At 51.5% G+C, this 17,618-nt stretch overlaps 1 protein-coding gene and 1 pseudogene across 2 annotated transcripts; both read right to left on the bottom strand.

The window, feature by feature from the left end:
• Positions 1 to 341: 341 nt before the first annotated feature.
• On the bottom strand, positions 342 to 3,609 carry LOC132022426 (putative testis-specific Y-encoded-like protein 3; annotated as a pseudogene).
• Positions 3,610 to 3,713: 104 nt separating this feature from the next.
• PLAGL2 (PLAG1 like zinc finger 2) lies at positions 3,714 to 17,613 on the bottom strand. Of its 2 annotated transcripts, XM_059406768.1 has the most exons (3): positions 17,495 to 17,611; positions 11,727 to 12,100; positions 3,714 to 8,865 (listed from the first exon to the last, which is right to left on the bottom strand). In XM_059406768.1, the coding sequence occupies exons 2-3, from the start codon at positions 11,984 to 11,986 to the stop codon at positions 7,632 to 7,634; spliced, it is 1,494 nt and encodes a 497-aa protein (XP_059262751.1). In that variant the 5' UTR covers positions 11,987 to 12,100; positions 17,495 to 17,611; the 3' UTR covers positions 3,714 to 7,631. The 2 variants fall into 2 exon arrangements, with proteins under 2 accessions (XP_059262751.1, XP_059262752.1); XM_059406769.1 differs by lacking the exon at positions 11,727 to 12,100 and having other exon boundaries at positions 17,495 to 17,613.
• Positions 17,614 to 17,618: the final 5 nt, after the last annotated feature.

Consider the following 17,618-nt stretch of genomic DNA (forward strand, 5'->3'; position numbering starts at 1 on the left):
GAAGCAGGCAACAATGTTGGTGGCAGCCCTGGCAGAACTCAGGAAGGAAGGAAAATGGGTGGGTCCAGAGGTAGACGTGGACCACGAAGATGATGGTAGTGCCCATCTTTAGCACCTGCAGGTCCTTGGTAGACACCATGGCATGTAACAGATATGTGATGCATGAAACCACTTGGAAACAGAAGAGCTTGGGCATGGAGGCCACAGCCTTGGAGCAGAGTCCACTGAACGTTCAGAGGGGCCAGGGAGCCTGAAAGCTCAAGCAGATAGCAGGGTTATGTCATTGGCCTAAACACAGGTAGAAGGGAGTCTTAGGTAGGGGCCAGGTCCCAGCAAGGGGCTTAGCCAGACCGGAACCTGTGGAGCCTAGGAGGGGCCTCTGTGGGCCACCTTGCCAGGCTTCTCCTGGCTATGGGCGGCCTATCACCCAGCAGGTGGTACTGCAGGGGCTGGGGCCACAGGTCCCCTTTAATAATCTGGGCAACCTTGTCAGCGCCTGGGAGGCTGTGCTGCCAGAACCAGGTGAAGACGCTGCGGACCTGGCAAACCAGAACTGATACCACAGTCCTGAGGATCTGCGCTCATACTCTATGAGCACCTTGTTCCAGAAGTAGGGGTTGTTCCAAAAGCGAAACTTGAACTTGCATTGGGTCCTGGCGTGCCTGAGCTCCCTCAGCTCCAAATGCATCAGGTAGCAGAGCACGTCTTCATCACCACTCATGATCATGGCTGTCAACTGCAAGTGGTTCAGAAGGGCGGTGACCCAGGAGCCAGGAATATTCTGGATGACGAAACTCCTCGGGCCAGGTGCAGACGGTGGATGCGCCCAGACCTGCGCTGCAGCCACAGGTAGGCCCTGTCCGCCTGGGCACCTCTCAGCTCCCACTCGATGGCCTCCGGTGGGTGCACGGCTTGGCCTTCCAGGTTTAGGGGCCCCGGGCCCTGCTGCGCCGCGGCTCCCACCTCTGGCTCTTCCTCCCCCGCCCTCACACCCCCAGGTCCCCCAGTACTCCCCCTCCTCCGCGAGCTTCAGCTTCTCCACCCCTCCGCCTCTTCCATGAAGATGGCGCCTTGTCCCGTCGTCACTTCCTTGGCCTTCCCGCCGCCTCCCTCCCGCGAACCCCGCCCCTGGGCTCCTCAGGTCTCTGCAGCGCTGGCCCGGGGCCAGGCGGTTGCCCCGCGCCCCGGGGCAGACGGGGCAGTCCCGGGGTGGGAGGGGGGCGCCCGGGTGCCGCGGCTTTGCGGGCCCCACCGGTGAGGTCGGGCGACTGGCGCGTGGCGGCTCCAGGGCCACGGTACCCTCGCTGTGATCTCTTGCCGGAGCCTCTGGCCTGGCGGGGTTCAGGGGGCATGGGTGACACTGTGGGTCCCGCCAGAGGGGCAGCGGGGCGCGAAGTGGAGAGGCACGGTCTCCCCCCTCCTGGCCCGCTCCGTCCCTCGCGCCCCACTTCGGGGTGTGATTCGCAGGGGTGCCCCAGCCTGGCGGAGTGGCAGGGGGCTGCCCGGTGGGGATGCAACCGGGAGCGCCAGATGGAACTGGCCCGAGATTAGGAGGGCGCTGGAGGTGCCAGTGGGGTGAAATGCAGGGGTGTTACCAAGCCTGGAGCAGCTCAGAGTGAGTGCTGAGAATCAGGCACAACTCTGGTCTCGGACAGATAGAACTTTCCATCACAACCACCACACCAAGTGATTACTCTCCCGCCAAACCGCCCCCCCCTTCCCACCCCGCCTGCGGTGGGCAGTGGGCACCGGGCGGAGCCCACATTTAACTGCGGTTTGGGGGCAGCTGTAGGAAACTAGCAGCTTTGCACAGGACAAACTACTCAAACATATGCAGAAGAGGCGAACCAGCCTCAAACAAGGAGCTGCAAGTGATGGTAACTGATTGGCACATGGAGATACTGGAAATATTTATACGGAGAGAAACTTAGAGTACAAGGATCTTGGGCAAGGGAATGTCTCAAGCGCTGTGAACCTGGAGTAAACTGACACCTGTTTGTAGGAACTGTAGCCTCCTGGGCTTGCAGACCGCAAGGTGGATGTTTCTACTTGTCCTAGGCCCAGGCTTCTTTTTTCTAAGATTTTGTTTATATTTGACAGAGAGAGATCACAAGTAGGCAGAGAGGCAGATGGGCGGGGGGGGGGGGGGGGAGAGCAGACTCCCTGCTGAGCAGAGACCACCCCCCCACACCCAGTGCAGGGCTCCATCCCAGGACCCTGAGTTCATAACCTGAGCTGAAGGCAGAGGCTTAACCCACTGAGCCACCCAGGCGCCCCAACCCTGGCTGCTGCTTGCTCTATACCAGACATTTCACCTATGTGAACTCCAATCTAAATTGCAGGGAATGTGCTTGGATGGGATGAGCCGGGATGAGCCTGGATGAACCAGCCATGCAGCCCTGAGCCTGCAAACACATCTGCACTCCCATGGTCGTGCCTCCCAAACTCAGGATCTACGCAGGTCAGTACATCTAATGGCCCCTCTTCCTAGAAGTCACTGCCACCTCCTCCAGAGAGCCTTCAGCCTCTTCCTGCCCAATGAATAAGATAGCTCTGAGCCCCTGGGCCCACCATGGGGTGTACACTCCCAAGAAGCAAGAGAGCAAGGTGCGTTCCCTTGGGGCCCTGCTAGGGATCTGAAGGCATTGTGGTTGACACTGAATGTTTATGAAGTAAATTCAAGGCCAAAGAGATGAAGGGCCAGCCCAGTGCCTTTGTACACAAAATGCCTGTTACAGACGTTAACACTTATTGTCCCATGGACTCTTGGGCTGGATTCAGAGGTGGCTTACACTTTGTGGCTCTGGACACTGGCCCCAGACCACGGAAAAGTAAGCTCAATTTTAGCCCTGGATAGGAGGATCGCAGTACGAGTTACAGGGCCCGGGGTGGTGAGGACTACCTTTGTTAAGAGATTGGCCAAGAAGCAAAGTCAGAAGCCACGTCACTGTCTCAAGTTTGTCTACACCCAATGGGCATGCCCAGGTGTGAGCAAGGTCAGGTCCTAGCTCTGCCACTTGCCAGCTGTGCACTTTGGGCAGTGGATGGCATGTCTTTTCTTGGACAACCAGCACTCATTCCCCATCCTAACTGTAACCCCAATTTCCTTTGAGAAACGGTTCACTCCTCCTGTCTCATTCAGCCTTGTTGTCGCCGGCTGGTTTTGGGGAGAGCACAGAGCCCTATCAAAGCCAGTGAACAGGAGATGCCTAGTGGTGCTTTTGTGAATATAAGAAAGAAATAGAATTTCTTGCTCTTCCTGGTCAGCACTGTGACTGACAGGGATGGAATCATGGCAGCATTCTACTCCTACACAAAGGGAGCCACTTTGTAGAGCCTGAGGACAAAGTCATTTCTACAAAAGATAGGGTCGAGAGAGACAGGAATGCTAAAGCCAGCCATGTTTGAGTGGCTGAACCAATTCTAAAAACTGTGCTACTGTGCTACATCTGGCATTTTTCGTTATATGAAATTTCATTAAGCCACTCTGATTTTTCTGACCCTTGGGTCCAAGTTTAAGTGATAATGTGATGCCACTTACCTCAAAGACATCTCATTACGATCTTTCATTTCAAAGTCTATAGGTGCTAACGTGAAGGCCTGTTTCATCTGCCCTACACTCACCATTCCCTTGGGGGCTAGAGATGTTTGGAGTTTCTAGTTCCCCAGGCTCTCTCCAGCCCTTTCCCAATCAGACAGGTTCACAACTTCCAAACACATCATTCAGAAGTTTTTAATAAACAACTTCATTATAAAAACTTTTTTTTTGAAAATGTAATTCTGTAAAACATTGAAAAATCTACTTTAACAAAGATACGCCCTGTGCATTTTCTAATGGCACTTATATTTTACAATTAAAAACCTTGTTTTATATAAAGCCAAAAATACTCCAAGAGGTTATTCACTGTGTTTACAAAGTGCTAGAAGGTTTTTGTCTTGTATTTTTCTCTCTTTAAATAATCTGGCGTTACGAAAGAGTGGCCCCAAAGCCTTGATCACTGGGGGGGGAGGGAGGCGAATGGGAAGTGTGTTTCAAGAGTTCTAGTGCCAAGCAGGCAGAGGTGGAGGGGGCAGCTACAGAAGTGAGCTTGCATCTGAAGAAACTGAGCTGGAATACTTCTTCCAAACCCCTCCACAGAGGCACTAGATTATCACGGTGAATCTCTCTTCTGTTAGAACCAGAACACCCCTTCCCTTGCCGCAGACCCTTCTCTCCAGTGGTGAAGGTCATAGCCAATTCCTTCCACAGCAGGTTAGAGCTCCAGGAGAGGCCAGGGTGGGGTCCCAGAGGAATCTGGACTTTTCTGGCCAACACCTGCCTAAGGCAAAGTTTCTTATTACATAAATATCCTTGTTAAAAAGCAAAATATTGATCCTGTACAATATAAACTGTTAAAAAAAAAATCGTGCTTAAAAACAGCTCCTAGATAAGAGGGGAGGTAGAGGGAATGGGTAAAACAGCTACCAAAAAAAGGGGGGGGAACGGGCAGGGATTCAGACTACTAGGGGAAGTTTAGGGCAGTGGAAGAATTTCAACTTAGGACAATATCTACCAGCAAAAAAGTAATCACACCTGCTTCCCGGATTTCCATTAAATGCCATTTGTAAAAGGTGGGGTGGTTGGGGGGGGAACTCATTGGTGCTCCTTTTCCCACCTCTCCCCTTTTAAGATGTGCACAGAACCTTTGAGCTGACACAGCTGGGCAGGTCATCCCTGGCCCCCAGAAATGTACTCAGCCTGGACCAGCTATGTACAGGCTGGGAGGTGCCTGCCCCGTTCAGGGCAACTCATCGCTGACAGAAGTTGGAGGAGGTGGTAGGGAAAGGGGACATCACCCCTTTTACCTGGTCCCTGTTTGGTCTCTGCCACATGCCATGGCTCCTGTCCTGGGCAGACACCCCTTGGGCTCTCGTGGCCTCAGTAAAGGTACTGAAGTGGGTTTGGTACTGAGTGCAGGATAAGGCTATTCTTATCCTTCGAACAACCAGGCCAATAAGGCTTTTTTTTTTTTTTCCTCCTTAAATTTTGGGGAAGGGAAGTTTAAGAAACGGCTGGGTGACTATGGTCCAAAAAAAGGTGAAGGCAGATGTTCCTCTGTACCAGCAAAGTTCACAGTGATAGAGAAATTCCTTGTGTGTGGTGAGGGCACTGAAGGAAAAGAGGGGCAGGATGGAAAGGGGGGACGGGGCAAGGCCCTGGTTACAAGGCTTTAAATAGTCGCTCTGCCTGTTCTAGGAGTTTCCCAGCATCACTACTGGGGCAGAGAATTCAAGGAAGGGACAGGAAAGGACAGGCAAGAAGAGTGGACTCCTCTAAGCCTGAGACTGTCTATTCTGTGGCCGGAGGCCCACCTGCCTCTATGAACGAGGGGGGCAGAGAAGGTGGCCGGGAGCAGGTAAAGGGCTGCTGGGTCTAGTGATGAGGACCAGCGACAATAAGAAGAATGGCAGCACCGAGTCCTGCTGGGACCCTCACGTGCCATTTCCTGTAATACGAGTCCCAGTAACATGCACAGCATGTAGGAGGTGGCTGCGTACCACGGGGGACGCTTTTAAAAATAAACCTTAATTAGTCCCTGGGACTCACTGAAACTAATTTTTAGAAGCAAATCATCTAGTCTGATTCTAACCTTGCCAGACATTTTTATATCTGGTTTGTTTTGTTTTGTTTTGTTTTGTTTTAAAGGTATCCCAAGCTACCCTGCCTAAATCAAAATGTGCTTATTCACGCCACATTGCTTCCAATTAAGGACCAGGGAGCTACATTTTAAGGTTTTCACCTCAAAGAGTACTGGCCTGGGCTGAAGCAGAAGCCTGGGTCTTGGACCTGCTCAGTTCCTGATGAAAAAGCAAAGTGATTTCTAGAAGGGAGAGTAGGAGGACTGGGAGGAGGCTGAGGCAGTTCCTTGGTAGTTCGTCCTGAAACCCTCGTGGAGAAGCCAGCATGAGGCACGGCTGAGAGAGGTGCCCAGAAACTACTGGCTGCACTTGTAGGAGTTAACAGTAAAGAGGTAGAAGTGTGTTTCTGAATCAGAGTGGAGGTGTCTCATGAGGGTCCCACATCAGTGGTCCCGGAGCTGCCTCCCTCCCGTGAGTGGGAAGAGCGAAGCCCATCCAGAACTGAGAAATGAAGCAGGGATGGGGTTCGGCTGGGCAAGGGCTGCACTGTCTGGGGCAGGGAGCCCCACAAGCCAGATCACCTGTTGCAAGAAACCCTGCTAAGTATCGGGGCTAGGGGGGGGGGGGCGTAAGCAGAAGGTGGAATTTCTTTGATGGAGAGCGGAGAAGCCTATGCACAGTGACCCCGAGTCCACGGTAACTGCAAAGGAGTGGAGATAGAGGGGGCACTGTGGAGAAAAGGTTAGTATGGGAGCCAATGACATACCCACAGGTTAGGACTCAACTATCTGCCCAGCCCTAACTTCCTGAAAACTCTTCTTCCAACAATTCCACAACTTCCTGGAAAAGGGATAAATAGGAGACAAAATCAGGGCTTCACACCCTCTCCTTTGCTATCCACACCAGCTTAGAACCTGAGTCCCTCCTTCCGAGACTAATGATAACAGTTCATGATGTCTGGGGCAGGGGTCGGGGAGAGGGGGCAATGGGAGTGGGCAAAAGCAGCGGCCATGCCTTTCAGGCCTCCCCCTCCAGTTCAAGGGGAGGGGGTGGGGTCATGATGTACTTGGAGAAAAACAGAACTGCAGACCTGTGAGAAAACGGCTCCAGTCTTCTTGCCTGTCTCGCGGACACTGCCGAGGAAGGCAGGAACAGACACAGTCATGGAAGATGGCAGAGACTGAAGCAGTCCAAAGTCAGTTTATTTCCCCACAGGGGAAAAACGTGACCTCAAGTGAAGAGAAGTCAGCGAGACCCGACTCCGCCTTGTAAACAGGGCTCCAGTTAACACCAGGTACCAAATGGTTCCGGCTGGTGCCAACTGGAATGGACTGGTGGGAATGGACTCACGGCGTGTAAACAATGTTCACTGCAATCACTCTAAGGCTAACAGCTTGGCAAGGGAGGTGAATGGTGTGTCTGAGACGACTGTGTAAACGGTGCCGTTGCTGGACAACACTGACTGGAAGTGGAGGTGTCGGTACAGGAGGGACGGGGGCGGTGGGAGGAAGAGGCCCTCTCTCCTGCCCACTGGCTGGAAGCAGGTGATGGAGCCAAGTGACCCTTTCTCTGCAGCAGGGCCCGACCAACTGCTGTGGGGTCTGCAGGTTGGGACCAGGAGACGGGCTTCTTGGGCTATTTCTCTCGAGGTCATCCAAAGTGAAACCCTCTGTCTCCAAGAGACTGCCTCCTTCTCCGAAGAGAAAGCGCTTCTGACGTTTTGGCGGGGGAGAGGGCTGAGTGTGGCTCCCGATTCAGATCAAAAAAGTAAAAGTAAAAATACCTGAAGTTCTATGGTATGAGATCTTTTCATGGGGCTGGGGCTCAGGGCTCCTCCTGGAACTGATCCTGGAGCCTTGAACCCCCAAACCAAGTGCTCCATATAGATACTGGAATTTTTTCTTTTTGAACCCAGCTCTGAAAGCTCAGCTGCCTTCGTGGGGGAGGCAGACAAAGTGGGCACAGAGGCTCCCTGACGGAGCCCAAGCCTGGACCGAGGGCCTCCCTGGGGGCTACTGGAACGCCTGGTGGAAACGAGGCAGGGTGGTGGTGCTCAGGCCAGATGTGAAGACCGGAGGCAAGGAGTGCAGAGGTCCAAAGTTCAGCGGCCCCCCAGCTCCGGGGGAGTCTTGAGGCTGTGCTTGCAAACTGGTGAGCAAGGGCTGTGCCTCAGCCTGGGAGTAGCCCATGACCAGGCCTCCCGCGGGCCCCGGCGGGTTGCACGGGGGGAGGTTGAGGGGGAGAAAGCCCAGCAGGTGGGAGAAGTCCACGTTGGCGGCGCAGAGGGCCTCAGAGAGGCTGGCGGGGCTCCTGGCGAGCAGTGCCTCATCTAGGAGGGCCGCCGCCGCCGCCGCCGGCTGAGGTGAGGCGGGCTGGGGCTCAGCGGACGGGAGAGAGAGGCTTCCGGGAAGCTCTGCCAGAAAACTATCCACCTCCACTTTGGGCAATTTGTCAGGCAAGTATGAGGTAGATCCAAGCTGGTATTTTGGAGGAAGCTGAGCTGGGGAAGAGATGGGCGAGGATTCCAGTGGGTAGCTCATACCCACGGGCAGCGTGCCGTGCACCAGGGAGTGGGGCACGCCCGGGCTGGGCATGGTGGGGATGTGGGCGCCATACATGCCCACGGGCAACACGCCAGGGAAGGCCTTGGCCCCCATCACGTCCCGAGAGGCCATGCACAGCACGGGGCTCAGCTCCTCCTTCACACTGACCGTGGAGCTGCAGCTGAGTAGGCCTAACATGTCCACTGGCTCTGTCTTGATTTTGAGCAGCTCCTGTGAGTGGCTCTTCTTGACATGACGCGTCAGGTGGTCCTTGCGGCCGAACCGCTGGGCACAGTACTGGCACAGGAAGTCCTTCCGGCCCGTGTGCACCACCAAGTGCCGCCGCACATCCTTGCGAGTGTAGAACCGCCGGTCACAGTGGTCGCAGGGGTGCTTCTTCTCCTTGGCACCACCAGCTACGCGGCGTGAGTGGGCCTTCAGGTGCTCCAGCAGGGCCTGGGTACTCTCAAAGGTCTGCAGGCACACCTTACAGCTGAGGTCACCGCTGCTGGCGGCATGCATAGCCAGGTGGCGCCGGTAGCCTAGCTTTGTATTGTAATTCTTACCGCACTCAGAACAGTGAAGGGCCTCTTTGTTGGGGTCATGGGTCTGCAGGTGGTTCCGCAGATGGTCCTTGCGGTGAAACATCTTATCACAGTACATGCACTGGTGGGGTTTCTGGGCTGAGTGGGTGGCCATGTGCCTGGGGGTAGGGATGGAGGATAGAGGAGAAAAAGAAGGGAGATCACAAGGGCTGGCCACAACCGAGACATCCACTGGCAGAACTAGATACTAAAATTATGGTCGAACCATGTGATGGAATGCAATGGGGTCCCGTGCCAGTCAGTACCTAAATTCTATAGCTGTCCTCGCCCACCTGCAAAATCTCCTATGTACTGCTAGTCTTTGCAGCACTGTTAGTAGCAGTTAAGTCAGGAACGATCTAAATGTCCATCAATAGGGAACTGGCAAATAAATTATGGTAAGTTCATAAAATGACGCAACTTTAAAAAAAAAAAAAAAAAAACAAGGTCGCTTTATATGCCCTCAGGGAACAAGCTCTTAGGATATACGAAGTGGTAAAAAGCAATGGGACAGGGGCGCCTGGGTGGCTCAGTGGGTTGAGCCACTGCCTTTGGCTCAGGTCATGATCTCAGGGTTCTGGGATCGAGTCCCGCATCGGGCTCTCTGCTCAGCGGGGAGCCTGCTTCCTCCTCTCTCTCTCTGCCTGCCTCTCGGCCTACTTGTGATCTCTGTAATAAATAAATAAATAAAATCTTAAAAAAAAAAGAAAAAAAAGGCAATGGGACAGAACAGTACATGCAGAATGGTACTATACATAGGATAAAAACGGAAAATAGACAAATGTTTGTTTATATGCACTCAAAAATATTTCTGGATATACAAGAAAAAACGGAAAATAGACAAATGTTTGTTTATACGTACTCAAAAATATTTCTGGAAGGATATACAAGAAATTAACAACACTGGCTGCCTTTGCAGAGATGAGATAAGAAGCTGATGCGTATGATGGAGAATTTCCATTGTATGCCTTTTGGTATCTTGTGAATTTGTTTTGTGTGAATGTATGTTCTTTTCAAAAAATTTAAAATGGTACGATAAAAAAAAAAAAGAAATCTATCTAAACTTCCTGATCTAGAACAATCCCAAAATATAAGGGGCTGAGTCAAAAAAGGAAGTTTGGTAGTGTGTGTGTAATACAATCCCTTGTGAAAATAAAAAGGGAAGGAGTACATGTTTCAATGTCTCAGCAAGGATACACAAGAAAATAACCCCAGTGGACACCTCTGGGGAGGAAAATGGTTGCTTCCAGCATGAGGACAATTCATTTTTCACTGAATGCCCATCTGTACCATTTAAAGTGTTTGCCACATAAACCAGCAACACTTAAAAAACTGTTCCAATGGTATAGCACCTCAGTGCCCACCTTGGTTTACCTGCTCCCATCTGGAGGGACAGCAGCTCAGAGTGCAGGAGTTACAATCCAGAGCTCCACAGGACATTCAGAATCAACTCACCAAGACTTCAAGGGCCCACATTTACCAGGCCCTGTGTGAACTGTCATTTACCTTGTTCTCCACAAGAGGCCAAAGCATAGGACAGCCCTACCCACCAGTCAGTAAGCAGCAGAGGCTAAATCTGAACACGGTCCTTCTTGCAACCTGAGTTCACTTAGGTACGCCACCGCTGCCTCCGCTATAGCACCCAGTGATCCTTCCTACCTGTAAGGTAGCAAACAGCCATTACACTCATGCTATGTGTGAGTGCCCTGCCTGAGAGTTACTGTGAACCTCCTGGGACATAACTGACATGTAATGTATGAGAGGGAGGTGATAGGTGATCCACAGTCCATTTCCTTCATTTTACAAGTGAGGAAACTGAAGCCCTAAGTTTAGTAACTCACCTAAGCTCACACAGTGACTACAGTTGGAGTCCTGGCTCCTGCCCCCAGACCAGGACCTTTCCTGCAGCCTCCCATGGACACCCAGATGGTACCAAGAGGACAACCCAACTGGAGTCCACCTAAGACACAGGAACACCCAGAATCAAAGCATGATTCTTTCCTGAGGACCAGAGAACTGTCCTGAGGACAATCCTGGTCACCTACTACCCCATTACTTGTTTTAGTTCCTATCAACTGTTTTCCAGACAAAGAACTAAGGCTTCCTGTGGTCATCTTGTTCATGAATTTACTTGTTTGCTGTCTGTCCCCACTATTAAGATAGTGAACTCGAGGGCCAGCACCCTCATCTGTCTGGCTCACTGCTCGGTCCCCGGCACTGAATGCTGTGGCTGGCATATAGCAGGAGCTCAATAAATCATAGCCAGCTAGATGAACGGACGAAGGGGTGTGCATCAGGTAATCTGCCTCATTTGTAAAGGGGGCATCTTCCTGTTCTTCTGATGGAAAGGCAAGGATAAAATCTGAGCAGCTCCCCCACCCCCGCCAGGCTGCTCTGCTGTATCTGCTTTATACCAGCACTGTCACATTCCATGTCACTTTATATAGGGCTCTTGGGCTTACAAGTTTCAGATCAGCTGCTGACCCAGAGGGAAACCATGGAGTCTACAGAGACAGAAGGAATCATGTGAACAGCGGACTGGCTCAGAAGAGGCACTGCAGGACCAAAGAAGCTATGTGACCCTAGGTAAATTACTTCCCCACTCTGAGCCTCCACTTTAAAATTTACAGATTGGACCAGAGGGTCTCCTTTTCCTTCTAAAGTTCTAAGACTGAGTTATAATTTCTGGCTAAGAATCTCACCGCTAATTGACAAAGGTGGGGAAAGTAGTATTGCCAAACTGTTCAATCTGGTTTGTTCATGACTGGCTGGTATTTCCCCATCAGAGTCTAATGTCTGCCTACAAATATCAGTATTAGCTTTTAGTGAGTGACTTCAAGTGGTTGGCATTCAGGGTACACTTGTGGGTCAATTAACCTCTACTCTTCTGTCACAGATAAAGCCTCATATTCAGTGGAGTCTTTCTGGCTTTGTCCTCTGGAAACCCCACAGAAGGAATAGGTACGGGAGTGTCACCTACCTATATAGCTTGTACTTGGAGGCAAAAGCCTTGCCACAGTGCAGCTGAGGGCAGCTATACGGTCTCTGCTCTGGATGGGGGAGGCTGTGAGGCCTCAGCTTCTCCCCATTCGTGAAGGGCGTCCCCGAGATTTCACATTGGCACTTCACTTGACTCTCCGCCTCCCGGCCCCGAGGCCTGGGAACTAGTTTCCAGCCCACTTCCTCCTCCTGCTTTGCATCTTGAATCCAGGGGGGGACGCTGGTGAAAAATGTGGTCATGGCAAGACTAATGGCGAAGGGCCATGTTATTCAGAAAGCCTCCCCATCAGCTCCACACAGGCTCTCTGCTCTGTCACAGCCTCCAACGCAGCCTTCAGAAAACAATCTCTTCACCTGAAACATCAGAACACCTGGTGTTAGGGAGCCCAATACCATGAAAACATGGGCTCTGGGAGACAGATCCTGTTCTAATCCCAGCCCCTCCACCTCAGAGCCATGTGAATTTCAGCCACCTACTTACTTCCCTGAGCTATCTCCTCATTTACAAAATGGGCTTAATGATCTCCTAAATCATAAGAATGGCCTGAGGACTAAATGAAATAATGAAGAGAGAGCATTGAGCAGAAGTCTGGGCACCCAGTAAGTGCTTAATGGTAACTATTATTAGTAGTACTAACTAGGTGAATAGTAAGCAAGATAATCTGAGGAAGGAAAAGCCCTAACCTCCAACTATTCTCTTTCAACTTCACTTTTATATCCTTTCCACTAAATTTAGAGATAAGTAGCTCCTCTTCCTCTTTACCCTACCTCCCCCTCACCCACTACTTTCCACAATTCTCCTCCTCATGGAGGTGCTAAAGAGCAATAAAATGCCCAAAAGGCAACATGGAAGGAAGAAGGCTTTGCGAAGGAAGAAGGCTTTGCTTAGGAATTTTACACCCTGGAAAGTCAGCTCCAGAGCCAGATGTGTTTCTCAGTGGAGCATCAATGAGAGGTTCTGGCGGAGGAGGGAACAGAAGACTCCACATTTTCCCCTAAACCAGTACTGGTCTCATCCTACCCACCACCACCTCTCTGGGTGTCCCAAGCCAAGCTTCTTTAGCAAAGCCTGTCCAAGACCCCAGGTGCTGAGTGCCACCCCAACCCGTGCTGGCAGACCTCCATAGCACACATGCATTTCTCCATTATGAGCAGGTAGCATGCTTGCATTACAACTTCTCACCAAACTGATTCTTTGAAGGGTCAGATCACAGTTCTTTCATTTCCACACACTTACCATCTAGAAAAGGACTCTCAACTTTTAGGTGGGTGAATGAGTCACTGAATGCAAGTTGATGCAAGGTTAACTTATGCTCAGAAAGTTCGGGTTTAAATTGGGGTCGCAGCCCTTCCAAAGTGGGGAGCCAATATCTTGAAGTCTGATCCTTTCTCTTGCTGAGGCAGGGGGAGGGGAAGCGTGTGGGAAGGGGGAAAACTGGAGCAAAGATGACATAGCTTTTTTCCTGACATGAACTCAAAGGAAGAGAGGATGGGAGTTACTGTACGGACTGTCAAAAGGGGGACAACAGACCCATATTCACTCACAAACTCATCACAGATTACCAACTGCAAAGCAACTTGCTACAACAGGGGGATTCCTTTTGAAGAGGTCATGCCAAAAATCTGGTCATGAGGCTTTTCCATGTAAAGGGAGCAAAGAGGGTATCTGGGGATTGTCCATGAGAATCTGGGGAAGGCTCCAACCACACAAACAGCTGTGGGTCACAGAATGCTTGCTCAGCTCATTAGCACCTGCTGCTCACAGTGACCATTCATCCAACAGACTGGCCCTGAACGAGATGATGGGATCAGCGGGTTCATGCCCCAGAGAGCTTTGCTCATCATTAACATGAGCTACGTCCTGTTCAGGAACCATTCCTCTTGTTGAAGAAACACTGCAATATAATATGATAAACACTTCCCCATCACGAGTGGAGATTTGCCTAGAAAGATCGGCACAAAGGTGGCTGCACTATGCATGAGTCATGCGCTGGGGAGGGGTAAGCAGTACTAAAAACTAGTCCCACTTGAGCCTTCAAGTCATTGTGGTGTTATGTGCCTGCTTCACTATAAATCTCAAAGGCCTCTGACGTCTGCCTTTCATGGTTTAAGTTCTTCCTCCTTCTCAAGGGTGGAATTACCTGTTTATAATACCAGTGATTATTACGCACCTTGGAAGTGGGTAGAAAACAAGCACAAGTTTAAACATCTAGTTTGGAGGGGAATTTCCCCTACCCTCAAAGTCAAATTCTGCTTCTTACCCAAAATCATGCACCTCAGCCCCTGGAAAGTTGGGAATGGCAGCCAGAGGGAAGCAAGTCGCATCACTTTGGCCAGTGTGAGAGGGGAGCCTAGCCCTGGAAATTCCACACAACCTCAGAAAGAGAACAGGACGTCCCCCACCTCCCACACGTCCACCTCTTCTGTTCTCCTGAACAAGCACAAACAAGACACAGCAGTTTAGTACCCTGCTTCTGAAAGCGTGAGTAATGGGCTTCTAGGAAAGAGGCCAGTGGTGGCTAAGGAAAGCTCACGACGTTGTACTGACAGAACCAAAGGAAGGAAGCAGCCATGTGCTTGCCTTGATCTGGGTTTAATGGGGCTATGACTCTAAAAGGAAACAGCCAACACCCTGATCCTATTCCCCCCACCCTTTTAAAAAGGCACAGTGGAAGTCCTTACCTATAGTCACCAACAGCCTACTGGATAACCAAAGCTGCCGCTGTTACCTTAGGAACCCTTTTGGGAACCTAGTCTCTCTCCCTCTGTCCTTTGTCTGCAAACTTCTCTCCTCCAGGAAAGTTCCTGGGCCCCTCTCCTTCAGACTTCTTCCTTGGCAAAACTGAAAGAATTCTGCTTCTTTCAAAGCTGCTCTTCTGGTCTCACACTCTAACCTTAACAACTGTAGAGAAGCTGACGGAACCTGTTCCCATAAAACAAACACAATCAATCCCTCCCAGTTACTGGTATAACTCAGTATATTTTCATCCAAAGATTCCTCCTGGCGCCTGATCTGAAGAGGGAGGCAGCATGGAAAGAACCTTGGACTTGCTATCAGGAGAGCTGCCACTCACTGGCCGTGAAACCATGGGCAGGTTACTTTGTTTCTCTGAATCTCTGTTTCCTCAGTTTCTAACCTGAAGATTTATTCTCCTTACCTATAGTAGTCTCAAGGAGGATGAAGTGTCTGATCTAAAGTATGTGAGTACATGCAGTGCTGTCTCTGAGGTCTACACTGTGTCTGCCACTTTTCCGCACAGGGCCCGAGTAGTACTTCTTTTTTTCCCCTTTTAATGTTACTTCTCAGGCCTCTGAGTGCGTTTCCTTCCCTTCACAACATCTCCACAGAACGCAGCCTTCCCCTTTTCCCTCACAGTCAACCCGCAGCACATCCCCTCTAACCAGCCCCCGCTGCGCTCCCCTCCTCCACCACCACATCCTGGGCCACAGTTCTCTCACCTCAGGAATCTCTTCTATTACTAAGGCTCGGTACCCCAAACACAAATGCTTTCCGAAAACTAGAAGGCCTTCTCTGGAAGCTGAAAGGAGACAAACTGCTCCCTAGTCTATCTGTCCTGCTGTGTGCCATGATGCCTGCTGCCCTCTGACGAAACGATAGTTTTTTATGGTGTTACATCATCTCTATAGAAACTGCGTTCTTTCTCCATTATTAGCCTGTTTCCTCATCTGTAAAGCTAAAAATACTTACCTCACAGGCTTGTTGTGAGGATTATTTTAGTCAGGTATGCAAAGGGCACAGCGTAGTGCTTGGCGTGCTGTAAGTCCCCAACAAAAGGCAGCTATTATCTTTGCCTTTGTATTGAGTTGCACGTTCTTATCCCACCTTCTGCTGCGGCAGGAAATTCTCACAACCTTCCCAAAACTGTGGAGAAGCCTCCCCCACCTCCGCAGCAAGAGAAGGGTTAACCTCTAAGTGTTCTTAACTAGAGAGACCCATAGAGGATTAACAGCTCCACTTCAGTGACTACCCTAAAATAGCTTTTATCCCTCCAGCCCAAGAGCTACTTGGGGATCTGAAAAACTCAATTCAACACCTGCCGAGGAGGAAACACACCCGGGAACACACCCTGGAACGTTCCTTAGGGTGGACAGAATCTTCCCTTAAGCAGAACCCAAAATAGCAACTGGGAAATTATAAATAGACTGAGAGAAAAAAAAAAAAAAACCACACACACAAAAAAACCAGGTCTTGACCTGAGCACCAGAAACAAATCCAAATGACACACTGACTGGCTGGAAAACAGTGAGAAGGAAAGGGAGGAATGGGAAGAGCCGCCCCTCTCACTCCCTCCCTCACACACACTCCAAAGTGGTGGGAGAATTAAATTACAGGGAGGCCGGAGAGTCTCAATGACTTGCATCATTCCAAGAGACATCAAACAGGATTAACAGGGGTTGGATTTACTCTCGGGCTGCTAGTTCTTCTGTCACTATAGATGGGCCCTCTTTGCAGTCCCTTTGATTCACTCTTTCCTCCCTTCCTGCTGCCTCTCACTCCTGAGGAGGCCATGAGCAAATGGCTGCAACTCACTATAGCCCCATTTTCATTACCAGGAAACCTGGCTGGACCCCCCCCCCCACACAAAGGACTCCCCCAACAATGGAGTGGCCTCACCATGAGGGGGAGGGTTAGAAATCCAAGGCCAGTCTCTATCACAGTCCCAAACTAACAGGTGGAAAAACACACAAGCCAGAAGACAGGCTACTCTTGGAGGTGAAAGCACCAACAACTCCCCTACACCAGTTGTCCCCTTATCTTTCACGTTACAGGTGCCTTTACCCCACCAGCTGGGGCCAGAGCCTGGGACTGGATTTATAGGGAATAACCAGGTTCCTTGGGCAGCTTCTTAGACCACTCCACTGTGTGGAGGGAGAGGTTCAACTCCCCTGGAGCTGGGAGAGACAGGAGTAGATGCCTGCCAGAGAAGGGACAGAAATTCAGGGAGAAGTCTGGAGGAGGTCTCAGGGATGGGAAGGAAGGAAAAGTATGATAAAGAATTATTAGCAAGTGAACTTAGTCTCTAAGGGACCACCTCCCCCCACCCCCAAAAGAGATGGGGGACTACAAGGGCTGGAGGATTCCAGGAGTTGAAAACAGAAGTGAATTCTCTGAACTTTCAAAGTCTCAAAAAAGGGTAACCAGATAGATATCTAAGGTTTGGGAGTATGGTCACTGAGGAGGGAATTATAGATGGAGCTTACTGGGGTTCTCCAGAACCGGGTATTTGACGGAAGCCTCAAAATGGGTTGTGTGGTTCTGGAAAACGAAACAGAGAGTAAAAAGCGGAGTATTTGGAGCAGGAAAGGGGGTTATGTGGGTCCCGGTAGGCGTGTCCGAGGGGAGGGAGCAGGTGCAGCTTATCTGCGTCCCCCAGACCCCGGTCCCTCGTAAGGTCAGCAGCGCGTTATCTGGGTCTCCAGGGAACCTGGGGGTCAAGAGTAGGGGACCCTCAGGGCTGAGTCTCCAGGTCTCGGTAGGAAAGGGACCAGTGGGGTTTCTTCCGGTCCCCCGACCCAGGTATCGGATCCGCGGAGAGATTTCGTCACCATGGGGCCTATCGGGGCCCGAACTGGCGTGAAGGGGGCCCCCGGTCGGGGGTGTGGGCGACCGCGCCGCGGGGCCCGAGATGAGAGGCGCCGCCGCTCCGGGTGCCGGGTGCGCGGGCACAGCGAGACGGCCTCCCGCCCCGCTCCCCGCCGTCCCCCGGGGTCCTCGCCGGCACTCACCGCGCTCGGGGCCCCGCGCTGCGGGCCGGGCCGCGCTCGGGCTCCGCCAGGCCCGTTCAGGCCCCGGTAGTGGCGGCGGTCGGGCCATTGTGCGGTGCATTGTGGGAGCCGCGCGAGCGGGCGC

This window comes from Mustela nigripes, chromosome 7 (assembly GCF_022355385.1).
Source record: "Mustela nigripes isolate SB6536 chromosome 7, MUSNIG.SB6536, whole genome shotgun sequence".
Lineage (NCBI taxonomy): Eukaryota > Metazoa > Chordata > Mammalia > Carnivora > Mustelidae > Mustela > Mustela nigripes.